The sequence below is a fragment of the Mercurialis annua genome, linkage group LG5 (genome assembly GCF_937616625.2).
Source record: "Mercurialis annua linkage group LG5, ddMerAnnu1.2, whole genome shotgun sequence".
Taxonomy (NCBI): Eukaryota; Viridiplantae; Streptophyta; class Magnoliopsida; order Malpighiales; family Euphorbiaceae; genus Mercurialis; species Mercurialis annua.
Window position 1 is genome coordinate 13,277,945 of NC_065574.1, and position 21,366 is coordinate 13,299,310.

At 36.1% G+C, this 21,366-nt stretch overlaps 1 protein-coding gene across 2 annotated transcripts; it reads left to right on the forward strand.

The window, feature by feature from the left end:
• Positions 1–9,264: 9,264 nt before the first annotated feature.
• On the forward strand, positions 9,265–14,340 carry LOC126680498 (protein NLP2-like). Of its 2 annotated transcripts, none has more exons than XM_050375628.2 (5): positions 9,265–9,557; positions 9,793–10,865; positions 11,366–11,413; positions 11,502–12,507; positions 13,082–14,340. In XM_050375628.2, the coding sequence occupies exons 2-5, from the start codon at positions 9,999–10,001 to the stop codon at positions 14,014–14,016; spliced, it is 2,856 nt and encodes a 951-aa protein (XP_050231585.1). In that variant the 5' UTR covers positions 9,265–9,557; positions 9,793–9,998; the 3' UTR covers positions 14,017–14,340. The 2 variants fall into 2 exon arrangements, with proteins under 2 accessions (XP_050231585.1, XP_050231586.1); XM_050375629.2 differs by having other exon boundaries at positions 9,981–10,865.
• The last annotated feature ends 7,026 nt before the right edge of the window (positions 14,341–21,366 follow it).

The window sequence follows — 21,366 nt, forward strand, 5'->3', positions numbered from 1 at the left end:
GACACAACACCCAACGCATCAGATTCGCAAATTACCTTCTTGAAAGGAAGCGTAGCAGACATCTCCATCCCGAACCGGATCGCATAGACTTCAGCTAACTCCGCGTTCGAGATCCCTGGCAAGACAAGAACTCCACATCGAATGACCGCTCCTGTCGAGTCTCTACAAACTGCGCTAGCTACTGAGAAATTCCTATGGTTGGGGACTGCCGCATCCGTGTTCACTTTCAGCGTCTCTATAGGCGGCGGACTCCATCTCAGATTAGAAACATCAGTTTGCTTGCTGCTATTACAGGTCTGGGCATTAGATTCATTCAAAATCATACCATTGACTGATAGAAACAGCCTATTAGGGGGTACCCGAGGATTTTCGAAGACCACATTATTTCGATCGTTCCAGATCATCCAAAGGCATAGCACAAACACATAACAGTCCTCTCTTTTCAGTTTGTCCAACATCAACGTAATCCACGCGGAAACAGAAGTATCCATTCCATCATCAACACGAATGCCTAACGGGGAAGCCAACCAAAGGCTCCTTACTTCGGCACAGTCTCGCAGGAAATGTATCATTGATTCATCAGCTAGCTTACAGCGGGGGCAAAGACTAGATACCTGGACGTTACGGCGAAGAAGGTTGAGATTGCAAGGCAGAGCTCCATGACACACCCGCCATAGAAAATGTTTAACTTTTGGCGGGATCGGTCCCTTCCATATTTTGTTCCACCTAGAGGTCGCGTTAGCAGCCGTATTTAAAATCCTTGTCTCCCTGTTATTAAACTCAAGCGCTTTGTAATACCCGGACTTCACTGTATACACACCCATCTTACTCAGAGGCCAAAACATCTTATCTGGAGGGAGACGTTTGCTAAGCGGAACTTGGAGAATCTTGGCCACTTCTTGAGCAGAAAACGCAGCAGTGAGCTTCGAAGAATCCCATTGTGCATTGTTACCATCAATGAACCGGCTAACCGTCCAGTCCGCACCAATGTTGGAGACATCAACAGGTTTTAAATTCTCCAATGGAGATATCCAGTTATCGTTTGTTGCATTGACAGATTTGCCGTCACCAATCCTCCATGCTAACCCCGAAAGCAGAATTTTTTGTCCCTCAATCAGACTTTGCCATACGTAACTAGCACCCTTCTTTGCCTTTGCAAAACGGAACTCCGATGTTGGGTAATATTTTGCCTTTAACACTTTGCTACACAAAGACTCTGAACTTTGAACTAGTCGCCAAGCTTGCTTAGCTAGCATTGCTTGGTTAAAGGCTCGCAAATTTCGAAAACCCAATCCGCCAACTTTCTTTGCCTTGCAAATAGTATCCCAACTAACCCATGGTATCTTCCGCTTTTCCTTAGAACCACCCCACCAAAATCTCGAAATCGATCTTTGCATCTCATTACAGAAAGCGATAGGTAAGGCGAAGCAGCTCATAATATACGTCGGGATTGATTGCGCCACCGACTTGATAAGAACCTCCTTTCCCGCCTTGGATAGCAGCTTTTCCTCCCAGCCCGAGATCCGTTTGTACAGGCGATCTCTGAGAAAGTTAAAAATAGCTTTTTTTGATCGTCCGACCATCGTAGGCAGCCCCAGATACTTCTTGATTTTATCCACAACACGCACCCCCAGGGACCTCTGAATATCAACCCGACTGCCTTGAGTCACTCCTGAGCTAAACAAAAGCTCTGATTTCTCCATGTTCACCATCTGACCCGATGCATTTTCGTAGGTCTTAATCGCATCGCGGATGAAATTGCATTCTCTCATGTTGGCTCGCGCAAACAGGATACTGTCGTCGGCGAAGAAGAGATGAGTGATTCTGGGACCGCCCCGACACGCACTAGCACCCGAGAGGTAACCTGACTTTGCTCCACATCGCAATAGAGCTGAAAAACCCTCAGAACATATAAGAAACAGATATGGTGATAGCGGGTCCCCCTGCCGCAACCCTCTCCCTGGCTGAATTAGTCCGCATGGTTCCCCATTAATCAAGAACGAAAACGTGACTGATTTAAGACAAACCATAATAAGACGAATGAAGTGAGTCGGAAAGCCCATTTTTTCCATTGCCTTTTCGATGAAGCACCATTCCACTCTGTCGTATGCCTTACTCATGTCTAGTTTAAGCGCAATAGAACCCCGTTTTCTTCGAGACCGTTTAGACATAGAATGGAACATCTCAAAAGCCACTAAGGCGTTGTCAGTAATAAGCCGGCCTGGGACGAACGCACTTTGAGATTCGTCGATGACATCCGTTAGAACCCGTTTCATCCTATTCGCTAGGACTTTGGACACCAACTTGTAAACAACGTTACATAAGCTGATTGGGCGGAAATCTTTCATAGACTCCGGGGCTGCCACTTTCGGGATGAGGGTAACGAATGTATGGTTCATCTTTGCTGGCATCCTTCCATTTTCTAAAACATTCAGCACACATTTCACCACGTCATCTCCAACAATGTTCCAATATGAACTGTAAAAGATGGCAGGCATACCATCCGGCCCGGGGGCTTTAGTTGGTCCCATTTGATCCAAGGCAGCTTTGATTTCTTCTCTCCTAAACGGTTTCTGGAGCATCTCTGTTTGTTCATTAGAAATTCTCGAATCTATACAGTCAATGACGTCCGATTGGTTCATCGGATTTGAAGAGGTAAATAACTCCTGAAAATAATTCACCACTACAGCACCTATTTCAGCCCCATGCCTCCATATTCCATCGTTATCCCGAATTCTAAGAATAGCGTTATTCTTTTTACGATTTGAAGCTTTGTGATGAAAAAACTTCGTGTTTTTGTCGCCTTCTTTCAACCACTCGGCTCGAGATCGTTGCTTCCACATGGTTTCTTCATCTAACAGGATCTTATCGATTTCATCTTGGAGACCAGCTGTGATCTCATGGTTCTGCCCGCCTGTCTGAGCCTCTTTTAGCTGCTTCATCTTCCTTCGCAGCTTATAACGCACACTACCCACATTCGTAAAGGCCCAACTTTTTAATTCATCCCCAACATCGGATATACTGCCCATCAGATCTGTTTGCAGCCGCGTGTTGTGACCCCACGCCGTTCTCACTGTCTCCTCAAAGCTCTCGTATCTCATCCACATTTTCTCAAATCTAAACGGTTTTGCCCCTTTGCTAACATTACTTGCCGCTTTACTCAGGATAATCGGGCAGTGGTCAGATTTTTATCTCGCTAGATGCGTAATGTTACAATGTGGATAGCATTCTTGCCATTTGGAGTTGGCAAGAAAGCGGTCGAGTCTGACTTGAACAGCGTTTTCTCCTTGTCTGCCATTCGACCAGGTAAATGCAACTCCATTGTGCCCCAAATCAGCTAGACCACAGTCTTCCAACGTATGACGGAACATATCTAACTCTATCTGATCTCTAACACGCCCTCCCTGTTTCTCATTATGAAAAAGAAACAAATTAAAGTCGCCAAACATGAGAAGAGCCTCATCAACATTAGCACACAGATTTCTCATTAATTCACACGTCCGATGTTTATTAGCTGTCTCAGGCCACCCATACATACCCATACCTCTCCACTTCATATTCAAAGACATATCGCTTACTGTAAAAGAGATGTAATTGTTCGAGGAACCAGCAATTTGCACGTCAATCTGCTTTCTCCAAAAGAGCGCTATTCCACCTCTCCTTTCAATGGGATCAACAATCATAAAATTAAATGAACTAAAACTTCTACAAATAAAACTAAATTCCTTTTTATAGAGTTTGGTCTCCATTAAAAAGAAAATATCTGGGGAGTGCTCAAAAACGACATTTTTCAGCGCTCTAACCGTCCAAGGATTCCCCAATCCTTGGAGGTTCCAACTTAATGTTTTCATTGCGTCCGGCGAGACTGTCCTGCAGTCTCCGCCGATATCTCAAATTGTTCAAACTGATCTGATAGCCCATCTCTAACTTTCTTTGAGAAAAGGTCTATCGAATCCCCTCCTGCGATCATGCTTCAGTCTCTTTTACATGTGGATTTCTTCCTCGGTCCTCCCTTCTCTGTCGAGACAGCAGCCCTGATAACTTTGTTTCTGGTCCAGGACCCCGCTTTGTGATTTACACTGGTATTGCCTTTCTTATTATTGCATTTATTTCCTTCCCCACTCTCGACCTGTTGAATGCTAACCTCCACAAGACCCTTCGCTGTTTCACTACCGTCTCCACTCAAGCCAGCCTGAATATTATCATCACTCCCCCTTTGGCCCCGAGCATCATCATCTTGTTGTATTACCGGGTTCAGCCTGCTGCCACTGTCATTGCCCATATTTTCGTTCAAGTTCAGGTTTCTTCTAGCTGTCCTTAGCCCCTCCCCCTTAGCAGATTGTGTCCCTGGCATTGAATGGCTAGCCTCATCCCTGTACTTCGAGTTAGTGTATTGTCTATTGCCCATCATACTCCTCTTGCGTGGAGTTGCTCGTAATCCTGGTCCATATGGCCAATCTGATACCTCCATCTCCTCCGGTTTTTCCTCGCATTCCGCCACAAGGTGATCCAACATCCCACACCAATAACAGAAATTCTGGATGCGTTCAAATTTGAATGGGATCCAACACTGCTCTCCTAGAGGGTTTATGACTTTTGTTCCTCTAATAATTGGTTTTGAGACATCCAGATTGACCCTTACTCGTCCATATCGGTTGCACTCTCCGCTGTGACCATCCACCTCTACAACTCTCCCTAGTTTTGTTCCAATTTTGCTGATGGCTGCCCCACCTCTACAATTCATTGGAAGGTTATAGATTCTGACCCAGACTTGGCAATATTTTAGGACCATATTGTTAGGCTGCATGTTTCCTGACATTGGTTCGAATAGGATCAGTTGTTTGTCAAAATTCCATGGTCCCTCACGCATAATTCTATTCTTATCAGCCTTCGAGGAGAATTCACACACGAACAAATCGTCCCCTATATCCCGTATAGTAAATCCTTTTGCCAGTTTCCATGCACTTATTAACGCGTTTTTCATGTGGTTCAAGTTATACGGCCTCTGCGTTAATAGTTTCCCCACCAGACTTAATTCAGCCGTCGCCTCTGCGTTGTCATCAATCACATCTTCCAACGTTATTGTCACTTGTTCGTCTTCTGTTAGGCTTAGTTGTGAGCACGCAGCAACCAATCCCTCCTCCATCTCTCTTCAAAACTGATCGTAGCACAGAAAAAGAAACGCACGTAACAAGGGCGTAGAAATATCGAGAAAACCGATGGAAAAGCTTCAAAGATGAAGAAGAAACCCTAACCCTAGAACCCTAGGATAGAGAGAAAACTCCACGAAGTTGGGAGAGATTTTAATTCCTAAAACGTTGATCTTAAATTTTATCAAAATTTAATTTTTAAGTTTATAAAGCGTGACATGAATCTTTCACAATAATTGTACTAATTGTATATCCGTGGAACAACGCGAAGTCTACATAATACTTTTATTTAAATTGCAAATTTAATTTATGCAAATTTTTAAATATATATATTAAAATATTAAAATTTAGAATTTTATTCACTGTGTTATTATTAATAGTTCTAATTAAATTAATGCTTTGAGAAATAAAAAAAAAAGAATTAGTTATTAGTTTGTACAAATAATAAGTTCATAATAGTATAAATACATTTTTAGCTTCAATTTTAATTTTTTTAACGGAAAACGCATGAAAATCAAATTAATAATTTTTACAAATTGAAAACGCATGAAAATTATCCATTGATATAACATTGTACAATAAAAAAGTTAAAATAAATAAATGCTTTACATAAACTGAAAATTCATGAGCATGATCTATTTATATGTCACGGCCCGAAATTTTAGACCGAGACCGGCGTTAGGGAACATAAGTGATAGCGTCAAAACTCATAACAAGCCTAAAAAAACTAAAAAAAATTGTTTTTCAAATCGTAGTAACATATAAGATACGTTTTTAGAAAGCTCTTATTCAAAACATAATAATATTCGTTAAATTTATTTTCTGAAAACTCAACCAGAGTGTAGATAACTATTTTCCGGACAGGTAAAAAGTGATAAGAGACTGAAGCGTCCAATGATGATTTTCAGAAAAAAAATTGTCTAGATGACAAACTTTGTGGTCCGCTTATTTGAATTCAAGTTGGTCAGATCCGTGCACGGTTGCAAACTTGAAGATTGAAATGTAATTACCCATAAATATCCTATAAAAACTCAAATAGAATGTGGTCTAAGTCTAAGAAATTGGACTAATTGTAATATTTTAAAAGTTTTATGGGCCAATTTGTAAGTTTGACAGACTAAAATTGACCATACCCAAACTCATAAGTCGTTTTTAATACTTTCGGGTGCCAATATGAACTTTTAAATGCTTTTTACTTAACTTGCAAGATTTATTACGAATTTAATTAGTTAAATAGTAGTTTTACCTAATTCTAACTCTAATTTTCCAATCTTTTCACTCATTTGTAATGTTTAACTTCACACACTTTCACTATTCTTATACATCTCTAATTCTGACTTACAGACTTCTAATATAACTTAGGCTCTAGCTAACACCCCCCCTAACCTAACCTCTATAAATAGACCTAATAATTGACCTAGCAGAGGTGGTACACATAACCCCTAGAAAAGCATAAAAATCCTAGAAAAATACTAACCCTTGCCGAATCACCCTAACACACACAATTTGATCAAACAAAGCTAAAAAGCTTCAATCATTCAAGAACGAATTGCTACATATCCATCCGAAACTGATTTGCACATCTGGATCACCAGAAAACGAGTCAACATAACTATTGATTTATGTGTATTAGGATGCATGTTTAGCTTGATTCGACTGTTTTTGCTCTAAAATTGCCATTAATTGTCACAACTACTCTTTTCTTTGTTTTTTCCATGATCGCCATGAAAACGACTTAAAAGTATGCTTTAGGTCTGTTTTAACAAGTTTTAGATATCATATGTCAAATCTGATTCATTCCGATGTTTAGTTTGTATGTCATGCTCAAATGGCCATAATTGGCATGCTTTTTGTATTCTAAGTTGTTTTGCCATAATTTTCATGAAATCAGCTTAGAAACTAGTGCTTTTTGATCGATTTTGAGTTATTTTTGCATGAAAATCGAGACAAACGATGAATTTTCGTCCCCTGCTCGCCATGGCGCCGCCGCCACCATGGCGCAACCAGCATACCACCATGGCGCCGCCGCCATTCCCAGTGGTGCCGTGGTGCTTCTCTATTCTTTGAGCTTGTTGTACCATCTTTGGGTTGTTCCAGTCAGAGTGGTGGGAAAAATCCGACATAGGATTGCGTTTGAAACGCTCAGTAAGCCCATTGTTGTCAAGAATCTGGATATGTGGTCTCTCGGATCTCCTTCTATATTGAATGTCGGCAAGATGGGCATCTTCCTGTTATGGAGAATCGTTTCCTTCATGATTTCAGCAGATAGAGGCGAACCCTTCAACCTCAGATCATCTATATCCAACTCTTCGGCCTTCAGCTTCTTTAGGGCTTTGGCTATTTTCCCCTCTAGGTCTTCCTCAACTACATACGTGGTTTTACTTTTTGTGAAGACTCGGATGATTCGCCCTCATCCTCCTGATTTTTCTTCTTTGATTGTGCTTTTCCATTTTTTTTTCTCGCCTCTTACTTTTTGCAAGAATATCTTCTTTTTCTTTCTCCCTTCGCTCCTCCCTCCTTGAGTTAAATCCACTTCTGGCTTTGTCTTGGTTTTCGCCGTTCCTGGTGGTGTTCCCTTCATTCTCCTCTTCTCTGTCTTCATTCATTTCGTCCTCATTTTCAGGAGTTTCGCGTCTATCATTATTTCTTTCCGTGTCACCATTTCCTCTAGTAGCTCTTTGATTATTAGGGTTCCTCCTTTCGGTTTCCGCTCTCTGTCGGCGTCGGCTAGACAACATGGTGAATTGGTCTCTTAGCAGCTTCATAATTTCAGCATGAGCCTTATTCAATTTTCGGGCTTCATCGGCCATTTTGTCCAGGTTGGCCTGGAATGCTTCCAACATCTTTTTTAGAACTTCATGGTAAATTTCCAAGGATACCACGTTTGGGGTTTGTTCGTTATTTCCTCCCAGATCAGGAAAGGTGATAGGATTGCTTCCTCTAATGTGGTGTCTGGTACTAGGGCGTGGAGTATGAAGTTCCCCCAGTGCTGTTTTCTCCGATGATGTTGATACCATCATTTCCATTGAAATTGGACATTCTGGCAATGTTTGAGGCATCGTTTCTGGTGATGTTTATCACTTCTGGGGTGGTGCTGTTGGCTTTTTGGATCCATTGGTTGTTTCTTTTTTAGGTTTCATACGTCAGAAGTCATTTCTTCAGTGATAAATTTGTTTGAGTTTTGAAAAAGCTTCTTCTAGTTTGAAGTTTTTTCCCACAGGCGCCGCCAATTGATGGAGTGTGCCTTCTGATCCAGTGAGTAAACCTGCAAAACAGGGTAGAAGCTAACCAGACGGTGGTTGTCCGATTAACTCTCTGATGCTAAAGTCAGTTTAGGCTTGAGCAGCATTGTGTATATTAATGTAAATTGGATTTTTAGGCATACGTCAATCTCTTTGTATAGTAGTTGAGAGAAGACCTAGTATACTTCAAATAGGAAAGTGATTTCTATTTAGTATAGTGGTTGTGCTTGAATAGGAAACAAATTTCTTATTTAGAAATATCTTACTGAACAAGTTTATTTTCCTAAATTGGAGTGTGTATCCGAATAGAAAAGAGATTTCATATATTCGGGTCTTCAAGATAAGATTCTTCGTATATTTAGACTTTTGGTGAATCCTTTTGATGGCGCGCTTTCTCCGAGTCTTCAGGGATGTCAGTCCTTCTAAGGATTTGGACGAATCTTCTTTCGATCTTCAGACTTGGCGAATTTCATTGACTCAGGTGTTGATATTATAAGGCTTTCGCCATACAGACGAGTTCTAGGGTTCTCCTATGAAATATATCATATGCGACTTGGTTCTACTATAGATATGCTGGAATTCGGTTTCAATTGGTAAAATCATAACCATTTTAAATATTAAAAGTAAAAATATAAATCCGAAGAAAATGTAAGATATTTAATTTAATTTTTCTGCAAATTTTTTTGTTTTTAAAGTGAGTACATAAACTTCCCTTATTTAAATTTGAGGGGTCCAACCACAAATATAAATAAGTAGAAAAATATACGGTCGGTACTAATGTGGGTCCATTCTCTTTGTTTTGTATTGGAGAGAAGATTCTTCACGCGCGGTCTCCTCCAATATTTAGACAAAAACTCATCTGCACCAGTAGACTTCAGAGCTTCCCAACATCAAAAAAAACAAAGAGCAACAACATAATCAAATTCTCCTTTACAGTTTACTTTCCTCTTAATGCTAATGATTCCTCTGCTCTCTTCTCAATTCTCACTCCTAAATGAAAAAGAAACCACAAACTTTCACTGAAACAAACAGAATCTTTTCATTATTTATTCAGTCTTGTTTTTAGAATTTTTGCCTTTAATTCACTTCACCTGCCCACTTAAAGTACACCCAGTTGACATGCTTCACCACCACCTTAAAATTCCTTTTCAAGATTCTTTCTAAAGTGAGTAGCTTTACTTCTTTTTTTGGTTCTTTTTTTGGTTGATTTATCTGTTTTTCTATGAATTCTGTGTTGGATTTGAGCTATATTACAAATGGGTTCTTATTAGTCTTGTTTTTATGTGTTAATTCAGTCAAAGTTTTGTTTTTTTTTATTGAATTTGGTTGTAATTGGTATTACATGAATATGGCTGTGAATGGAAAGATGTGGTAGGTCTGAAATGCATTTCTGATTGCAGTTCACATCACAAAAAACAAACACAAATTCTTTTGTTTGTACGATGTTTCTCCCAGCTGGGCATACCGGAGTTTCGGATACAAGCTATACAAATCCTTCCTGGAAGTTCCTCCTTTGGTTTTATATTTTTACAGTTTTTTTCTGTTTTGGATCATGACCAATCTTTCCAATTTCCAAACTTTTCAATAGGCTCTGCTAGATTGCAACATGGCTGATGATGATGATGCTTCTTTGGGGCCTGATTCGACATCCGGCTCCGCCATGGATTTGGATTTCATGGATCAACTCTTGTATGATGGCTGCTGGTTAGAAACCACTGATGATGGGTTCAGCTTCTCACAGCCAGTGCCCTCAACTTCACAATGTTTTCCTTTCACTGAGCCCGGCAGTAATCTTGCAATTACTCAGCAAATCCACCAAAAATCAATAACAAATGATGATCACAAAGCCAAGAAACTCGCGGAAACGGAATCCGAAAGCCACCATAGTTCTGCTGTCAAGACTACCAAATCCTTGGTGCTGCAGTATCAAGGTTTTCCAGTTGAAAGCAATGAATTAAGCAGAAGCTTTTGGATTGGGCCAAAGGCGGATCCAGGGCCGTCGTCTTCAGTGAAACAGAGATTGATGGATGCTATTGGACAGTTGAAACAGTACGCGAAAGATACCGAAGTCCTTGTTCAGATATGGCTGCCTACGAAGAAAGAAGGCAAGAGTGTCCTAACAACTATTGGCCAGCCATGTTTTCTTGGTTTAAAGAGTGAGAGTCTTGAAAGTTACAGATATGTTTCACAAACATATCATTTCTCTGTGGAAGGGGATTCAAAAGATTTTCTTGGATTGCCTGGTCGAGTTTTCTTGGGAAAATTGCCCGAGTCAACTCCAGATGTTCGCTTCTTTAAAACTGCGGAGTACCCGCGTAAAAATTATGCAAAGCAGTTTAACATCAGTGGATCTCTTGCAGTCCCTGTCTTTGAAATGGGTACTGGGACTTGCTTGGGGGTTGTAGAGGTTGTGAGAACTTCTCGAAATATCAATTATCGTCCAGAGCTAGAATCTATCTGCAAAGCTCTAGAGGTCTCTCCTATTCTTCCTGCTTGTGCATCTGCAAATATGTTTTTCATGTTGTTACATAGTTTTAAAGAGTTGAACTATCAAATTATAGGAGCCGTATAAATTTTTTTAAGATTGAAAACAATTGGAAATGAGACGTTAATACTTGTCATATCATATGTGATATCTGCTAAGATGTGAGGCAGTTTCACTTTAGATATGATAAATTTATTCTTGTTTGAAGTGATCTTCAGGAAGCCTAAAGTTTTGGCAGGGCTTTGCGAAGTGTTAATAATAAAATGCCTATCCTTATGCAAGCGCAATGACCTCGATCCTTTTCGCCTTAGTCAGCATATGGCTATTTCTAAGAATGTATTTCTTTTTCTCTATTACCGACTTTGCCATGTTTGAAAGCATTGAAAGACAACCTTTCATAACTGCCAAAGGTTATTACTTGTATATGACTTCATCTGACTGTTGTACAACAATATAAATTCTAATCTAGTAATCCTATCTATGTCCAGGCCTTTGACTTAAGGAGTTCGCATGACTTTTGTCCTCCAAGTATAAAGGTAAGTGGATGATGTTTTATTTAATTCAGTAGATTTATCTTTTCAAGTGCTTAATTCTTACTAGGTTCACTATTCTATTGTTTCACAGGCTTGTAAAGAGTTTTGCCAAGCTGCAGTTCCAGAGATATCTGAAGTTTTGGAATCTGTCTGCAAAAAATACAAGTTACCTTTAGCTCTGACATGGGCTAGATGTTTCCAGCAAGGAAAAGGTGGATGTCGACATTTTGATGAGAAGTTTGCTAGATGTATTTCCACGGTGGATTCGGCTTGCTTTGCCGCTGATGAAGAACTTATTTCATTCCATGTTGCGTGCTCTGAGCAATACCTTTTTCTGGGTCAAGGAATTGTTGGGAAAGCATTCATAACAAACAATCAGTGTTTTGCATCTGATATTACTGCATTTACTAAGACAGATTATCCTCTCTCTCACCATGCTAAGATACTCGATTTACATGCTGCTGTTGCAATTCCTTTGCGAAGCACCGATGATGGTTCGGCTGAATTTGTCTTGGAGTTATTCTTGCCAAAAGATTGCCAAGACCCAGGAGAACAAAAGAAAATGTGCGAATCATTACTTTTTGCCATACAACAAGCTTGTTATAACTTACACGTTGTCATGGACAAGGAGATTGAGGAACACAGCAGTCGGCATCCATCTGCAGCTTCAATAGAAAGGCATAGTGAGGTAGTAACTCGTAAATCTGCATCCTCTTCCTTGACAGAACCCTCTTCAGAGGGATCATCCTGGATTGCCCAGATGATGGAGGCTCAACAGAAAGGTAAAAATGTCTGTGTCTCATGGGACAATCCAAAAGGGCCTAAAGAAGAGTTCAAGGTGGCAACTCATTGGGATGACACCCTAGAGAAGTTGTATCAAAAACAGGTTCTTACTGAGTGTGGACAACTTCAGCAACATTCTGGACTCAAAAATAGTATCGACGGGGGTACCGATCCTTCTTTTACTAGGCAGCAGTCATCAGGCCACAGAAAACCAGGTGAAAAGAGACGCACAAAGACAGAAAAGACGATCGGCTTGGAAGTTCTCCGACAGTACTTTGCTGGGAGCCTTAAAGACGCTGCTAAGAGCATTGGGGGTAGGAGTGCTTTTTTATCACAATTTAGAAATCATAAATTCTTTCTTTTCTTTTTTGTTTGTTTGACTAAATATCATCAATCTTTCACCAAGGGAAGTAATTGGAATCAAAACTTTCCTTGATTGGTATGATTTTATATGTTACTGGATGCCTCCATAATATATTTTTACGAAAGATTGAATATTAGTGATGTTTGCTTAAAGTTTAACACAAGCAATCCTTTGAAAGCAGTAATATTCAAATACAGTTATATAGTGATATGTTTTTATTTAATTGCTGTTATGCTGTCACATCTTATTATATGTATTTCCTTAGCATCTTATTGCTCTGATATCAGTGTTGAAATTAATCTTTTATCTTGTCTCTATTTGTGCTTTCTGGCTCTCAGCATGTAAGATGCCGATAGCCTGGTTTCGTCCATTTATATGTCATGGCCGTATAAATTATCAAATATCATTATTTTACTGATTGATCATATATTTCTTGGGTATACTTGGCCTTGAAGTTACCTATTATTTTTACAAAGATATCAGTCAGCTTGATATCACTGCTAACCAGTTTGCTCTGATTGCAGTGTGCCCTACCACTCTGAAAAGGATATGCAGACAGCATGGTATCACTCGATGGCCATCTCGAAAGCTTAAGAAGGTTGGTCATTCATTAAAGAAACTCCAACTTGTGATCGATTCAGTCCAAGGCGCTGAAGGTTCCATTCAGATCGGTTCCTTCTATGCAACTTTTCCAGAATTGACCTCCCCCAACTTTAGTGGCAATAATCCCTCCCCCAACTATAGTGGCAATAATCCCTCCCCCAACTATAGTGGCAATAATCCCTCCCCAAACTTTAGTGGCAATAATCCTCTTACATCATTAAAGACGATGACGAATGATGACTCAAAGCAACCCGACCCTCAACCTGAGAATGGCTTCATCAATGCTGGAGCAGCGGCTTCAAAATCCCCATCCTCATCTTGTAGTCAGAGCTCTGGATCAAGTTTCTGTTGTCCCATTGAAGCAAAGCAGATAAGCACCAACAATTCTCCGAATGCTGGGGATCCTTTAACAGTTGAAGATCTGGGTGCTGTGCTCAAAAGAACACGTAGTGATGCAGGTTTACACGCCTTGAATCGCGAGGAGTCCAAACCACTTGCAAGATCCCAAAGCCATAAATTATTAGCTGATCATCCAGAAGGAAGTGGTCGGAGTTTACGAGATAGTGGTGCCTGTAGAGTTAAAGCCAATTTCAGAGAAGACAAAGTTCGGTTCAGCTTGCAACAAAACTGCGATTTCAAGGACTTGCAGCAGGAGCTTGCAAAGAGATTTGGAATACAAGACGTCAGCCGAGTTGATCTCAAGTATTTGGATGATGACCAGGAGTGGGTTCTTTTGACATGCGACGCAGACCTCGACGAGTGTAGAGATATTTTCAGAATGTCTCAGAGCCGGACAATCAAAATATCCGTTCATCAAGCTTCTTCACAACCGGTTCAGCAGTCTGGCGGAGGCTGAGAGGGAGCATCATAAATCTGGAAGAGTGTGATATGGAAAAAGAATCTGGTATGAATCTTTTGTTTCCATTGTTGAGTTGACAAATAGCTATTGAATCTTGTTTTGGTAGTTCAGTGGCAATGTAGTTTTCATAGGGAAATAAGTATGTAAGATTATGAAAATGATTGGTTCAGAAAAGGCCAATGGCTGTGTAATTAAAGCTGGAGCATTGGGACTTTCCTACTAATGAAGGTGGATGTGTCAAGAGGCTTGATGCTTCACTTTTTTAGGATGTAAGATTGTGTGCATATTATTGCTTCATGGGGGACCATTTTCAATGATTTAGATAGCCATCTCTCTCAAAGTTTGTAGCAGGTTCTATATGATTGGTTTTCTATGAAAATTACTGACATCAAATATCTGTGTGTAGGAGGAATCAACCTCAGTAAAGTGTTCCATGTTCTATCTTCACTTTTCAACAAAAGGAATAATTTCTTCCTTTATCACTTTTTAAGATGTACTTTTATCAAATTTCTGATTTCATAGTCTTATGAATGTTATATAAGAGTATTTTTATGAGACCCTTTGATAAAAAATAAACACTATTCTAACTATAAAGAATAAAAAAAATTAATGGATTTTTAACATAATTAATATGGTAAATTGTATTTTTTTTTTAAATTTTCCATTAATTTTTTTTGAGGAATATTTTTTATTAATTTAATTTCTCTAATTTTCTTGTATTGAGAAAAAGAAAAATTATTTTCTCAACATATTAATTTAAGAATTATAATATTATTAATTATATATGAACATCTCAACATATCATTTTAAGAATTATAATATTATTAATTATATATGAACATGGGCGGACCAACCCATAGGGTAGGCTCCAATTCTAGTTAGGATCAGCTTTTTGAAAAAAAAAAGGCTTAATGTTTTAAAAAATCATCCCCTTTTCAATCCTACCCTGACGTTGTAAATCTGTCAATTTTATCCTATTTTGCATTTTTTTCATTTCAATTGTACCCTAAAGCATAAAGTTGACCTTTTTTATTTGGCAAAAATTTTCTAAATTGACCCTTTTTCATTAGATTAATTTTTTTATATTAACTTGAACCATTTTTAAAAAAATTATTGAACTTTTGTCAAATAAATAAAGGTCAATTTTATGTTTCAGGGTACAATTAAAATAAAAAAAATGCAAACTGGGGTAAAATTGACAATTTTTCAACGTCGGGGTAGGATTGAAAAGGGGATGATAGGTCGGGATTTTTTAAGGCATTAAGCCAAAAAAGGTAAGTTTATAGTGGATTTAGAACTAGATGGAAATTAAGTCCGGACTTACCAAAAATTAGAGATGAATTAAAAATTAAGATCGGATTAAAAAAAAGTTCTTAGATCCGCCACTTTATATTAAATTTTAACTTTCTTTCCATATATGAACAGTTGAAATAATTATTTATTTTTAAATTTTTATTAATAAGAAATAAATTAGAATCTTAAGAATTAATAAATTCCTTAAATAAAAAAATGATTCTTTTATCGAATTTCCTTTCGAAGATCAAGAATAAAGAATATATCTAGATGTATATATATGCAACAAAAAATGGGAAAAGAAACTAAAAAATATTACTTGAAAAGGAAATTATGCCCTACACCATCCTCTACTAAAATATTCTTAAAAATATTCATTGACTTATTTGTTTATAATTACCATTGACTTTTGCTATTCTAAAATAATTTTGATTTAAATATCTTCAAAAACTATAATTTGTCTTAGTTTAGACTTTGAAATTTAGAGATTAGGTTTTGGGTTTTAAATAAATATCCGAGTTTGATCAAAATATTTTTAACAATATTTGTTGACTAATTTAATTGCAAAAATACCGTTTGACTTCACGAAAAAATGTAAAAATTATACTATTTTTATTACATGTTCTTTAAAAATATAGGTTAATCCCCTGAAAAAACCTCCACCTTTTAGCCCCTTTTCGTTTGCACCCTGACGTTGTAAAATCTCCAATTTTATTCAAATTCATACCTTTCGTTTTCAATTTCACCCTTAAGCATTAAATTGACCTTTTTTTACTTGAAAAAGGTCCAAATTAATACTTAATATTTAAGCATGTATATTAAATAAAGTTTAATGTATATTTAAACAAAAAAATGTTCTTTTCACAAAATAAAAAAACTTAATAATAAATTTTTATTGAATACAATAAATATTATTATTTTGTACAAATTCAAATCCGATTTTATTCGACCTCGCTACTTTATTTGGTATTATAATTAATTTAAACAATTTTTTTAATATATTATTTTAAAATATTAATTTAATTAATTAAATAATTAATAAAAATTCTCCATCCGTGTCTTCCTCCCATGGAAGCCGACCTCATGTGTCTTCCTCCCATGGAAGCCGACCTCCTCGTTTTCCATGGGAGGAAGACGAGCTGGTTTGTCTTCCTTGGAGGAAGACAAACCAGCTGGTCGTCTTCCTTCCATGGACGACGACCAGCAGCTGGTCGTCTTCCTTTCGATATGGTCGTCTTCCATGGAGGAAGACAAACCAACTCGTCTTTTTTTCGATATGGCCGTCTTCCATGTAAGGAAGACGACCATATCAGGAGGACGACCAGCTCGTCTTTCTTGGGAGGAAGACGAGCTTGTCTTCCTCCCATGGAAGAGGAGCTGTTCATCTTCCATGGGAGGAAGACGATCAGCTCTGGTTCGTCTTCCATAGAAGACGAAACAGAGCTAGTTCGGTTTGCCGGAGACTCAAAATAATTGCAAAAAAAATTAAACTAAAAATGATATAAAAATGTAATTACTTTAAATTTATTTTCGGAATAAAAGCAGCAAGTTTTAAATAAAAAGTTTTGTATAATATTTATAATTAATTTTTAAAATTTTAGAACGATATATTTTTTGTTTTAATTATAACATTAGGGACTTTTTTGAATATTTGTTAAAATATAAAATATTGAAAAAAAAAATAATTTAATATTCGGAGGTGTAATTGAAAGCAAAACCATCATATGCCTTATTATTGTTGCCTTAAAAATAAAAGTGCATCTAAGATTCTGTAACGATCCAAATTCTGGACCAAGACTGGATTTAAGAAATGAGAGAGTTAGCTCTAATACTCGTAAAATACATAAAAACCACTATATTTTTTTTTCTTTTTACCATCTAATCCTGTCAACATTCATCACACTAACTCATTCATAACATTGTGCAACACTCATATCAACACATGTGTTTCATAACAGAATATAATTATAATAGTACAAAAACTCACACACAAACAAAACCTTACTCTTTTCTACTACTAGAACTGTTCATAGGCTGAGTCAGCCCATGAACCGCCCCGGTCAAATCCGGTCTAAAATAGGTCAAATCTAGAACCTGATCAAAATCGATCCGGAACCGTGAAAAGACTGGTTTCGGGCCGTTTCCAAATTTTTTGAACCGTGAAACCGGCGGTTCCGGGTTGGAACAGGCGGTTAAAGAGTCGAACCCGTCGATAAAAAATTAATTAATTTTAATATATATATTATAGTTGTTTTAGATAATTTTTTTGGTTAACATAATATTTATAATTTGTTTTATTTCATTATTTTCTTTCAATATTATCTTCACGTGTTATTTTATTTTCAAATTATATTTTTTAAAAATTAAATTTTAAATTTCACTTTCAATTTTCTTCAACCGCCTAGAACCCGGAACCGGAACCAGAACAGTCTGGTTCCGAACTGGCATGGAACCGTCACTAGACGGTTCCAGGTCGGTTCCATTTTTTCTTGAACCGTGACCGGGCGGTTCCAAACCGAAACCGCCGGGTTATGAACCGTGACCACCTCTATCTACTACTACAGGTTTTAAAGTTCAAAATTTATTTACACATGTTTTCAAAATAAGAATTCCGGAAGAATGAAACATGGAAGTCCACTTCAATGGGTGAGATAAAATCTGAGTAAAAACGTATAAATTATTAAAGAATATTAGTAAAATAGAAATCGCATAATATAAACTTTGTGTATGCAGCCAAATACATAACCCAATGAAATCCTAATCCACAACTCATACACAATTCTCATTTATATCCTTTCATATATCATTTATATCCAAGAAGGCGCGGTTCCGAGAGATTTTTAGCTCTACCAAATTAACCGTTGTCCGACTCTTAGTTTTAAGTTGTGCGTCCCGAGAGATAGCTCAACCGAGATTCCAGTCCCGAGAGAATTATTTCTTAACCGAGATAATCAATAAATACAGGTCCCTAGAGATTGTTCGGCCGAGATTCCAGTCCCGAAAAATCACTCAACCGAGTTAATCTTGCCTCTAACATTCATTAGTCCTTTTACATTTTCATATACATATCACATAGGGTTCACCATAGACTTCAGATCATTAGTGTGCACTCAGTGCTATTGTCGCTAAAAATGTAGCATGTTCCATCGAATTTATTTCGATGTCAATATATTTGAATGCAATGGGATTTAAATAATCTAACTGTGATTATTTCTAAATTGACCTCATGTTGACACTTGGGATTTCTTTTAGGAAAAATTGATAAAGTTTGATTGTATTATAATTAATTTTAGATTATTATCTTATTAGTTGGTAAAATTGAAACAATATATATTGAGGTTTAATGAATATGCAAATGAATTTTAAAGTTATTTTTAAGATATATTTAATTATTTTCAATAATAATATAATAAACAAAAGAGAAAATAACAAGAAAGCAAGAAAAAAGGCTCCACTTTTCACACAATACAATTTTATTAAGTTTGTTTACTTTATTACCAAATAAGTATGTTTTATTTCATCCAACACCACCTTTTTCAATTAGTCTACACGTGTCCATAGTAAACACTGTTTTAATATTTTTTTATTAAAAAAAGAGTCCACTTTTCAGCAGGCCTGACGCGCGCCTGACGCGCCAGGCCTGCTGCACGTGAACACAGGTGCACCATGCACCTGTTGTCACATTTTGTTTTGGGTGCATAGTGCACCTGCTTCTCATATAACTCATAAAATGGGGACCTTTTTTTTTCAAAGGTCCCCATATTTTTTTTAAATCATATATTATATATTTTATATATATTTATGTAAATGTAAATATTTTAGAAAAAATTAAATCATTAATTTATTTATATATTTTATAAATATAACGTATCAAAATTTTAAATCGAGACCGGCGTTAAATGTTTTTTAATAAAGCGGATACATTTCTGATACATCTCTAGTATATCTGCGATACATTTTTGATATATCCCTAATTTTATTATTAATAAATTGAGTTTTAATTTTTAATTTTTGAGTGTTAGATAGTGCATTTTGAATATGTTATTGCTGCTAATGTTATTTTCTAGTACTTATTGAATTCTAATCGACTACATTTAATTGTAATTCGAATATATTTTTGATTCATCTGATACATAATTTATACATAAATGATACATATTTGATACATTAATTGAATTATCTGACTAATTCGATTGATTCGTTTTTATATTTAGAAAAACTTATAAACATATATCTAATTTATATGTATGTGATACATCTCAGATACATATGTGATACATCTTTGATACATAATTTATACACGATAGATATATTTTTAAATGTATTTGCTAGTGAATATGAGAATGGCGATGTTACTTTTTTTATTCTTATTTTTTTACAACTATAGTGAAAATTTCGATACATATTTGGTTACATATTAGATACATCTACGATACATATTTAATACATCTCTGATATATAATTTAGATCGTTCATACATTTTTTTTATCGATTTAATTAAATCAACCGACTAATTCAATCGGTTTGCTATTATATTTGAAAAAATAGATACATCTCCGATACATTTCCGATACATATTTTATTTAATTCTAATTGACTATATTTAATTGTAATTCAAATATATTTTAAATACATCTCTGATACACAATTTATACATGATAGATACATATTTGATACATTAATTGAATTAACTAACTAATTTGATTGGTTCGATTAATATTTATTGTTTTGTATATATTTGATCGGTTTGTTTTCATGATTTAACCGAAACCCAAGGTGGATGAAAGTAAAAAAAACGAATAAAATGTATTTAAATATAAAAACGAGTTGTTTTGTTTATATTTGGTCGGTTCGGTTTTATGGTTTGACCGGAAGCCTAAGGTGGAAGAAAGGGAAAAATGAGTAGAAATGCAAAATATTCGATAAATATTCGATAAATATTTGATACATCTCGGATACATATGTGATACATTTCTGATACATAATTTATACGTGTTTAAAAAGAAAATTATCAAATTACGTTGAAAATTGAAAAATTATCAAACATATAATTTGATACATCTCCGATACGTATATGATACATATTATATACATCGCTGATACATTTTTGATTTGTCAAGTTCTATAGTTTCAAGCACTGCCATCATTGGAGTATTATTTGTAGAGTGGAAACATATCTGATATATTCAAATAGATCATCGTCAAATTCTATAAAAAATATATATAACATGATAGACACATTTTTTTAAATGTATTTAATAGATACATCGCTGATACATAATTTATACACGATAGATATATTTTTAAAAGTATTTAAATAGATACATGATATATACATTTTTATTAAATTATATATTGTACAGTTTTTACATATATTTGTTTGATATATAATTATTTATTGTAGTTAATTAAACATATATGTAATAATACTAACTAAATTTTTCTAGTGCTTATTTATTTTTAATAGACTATATTTAATTAGTTGTTGTATAAATATTTTAAATTATTTTATATATATTTTAGATAAATTATTTTTGATAAATTTTAGTTATATTTTAAATTAGTTGTTATATAAATTATTTATTTTATTTAAAAAAAAAAAAAAATATGTAAGGCCATTCTAGTGCACTGTTCATAACAGTGCACTAGCATGGCACAGTGCACCAACTGGTGCACTGTTCACGCGTCAGCGGGCCTGACGCGTGCGTCAGGCCCGCTGACATCATCAAGATGGTATTTGTGAAATGTTTTTTGTGCACATGTAATAAGTCTATTTTTTGTTATAAAGTGTGAAAATAGTGGGCTCTTTTCTTGTATTTTTGTGATATTCTCTAAACAAAATATCATAAATATACATTTAAATTTATATCAAATGTAATATTCATAATTTGTATTATTTATGGATGATAAATTTATCATATAATAGGATAGCTATTTTTTTCTTAAATATAGGCGAGATAGCATAATTTTAAAAATAAAGCTTTATGACTAAGAAAAATCGTAGGTGCGAGTTTAAGAGATGATAAAATAGCATGACAAATCAAACTTGGCAAT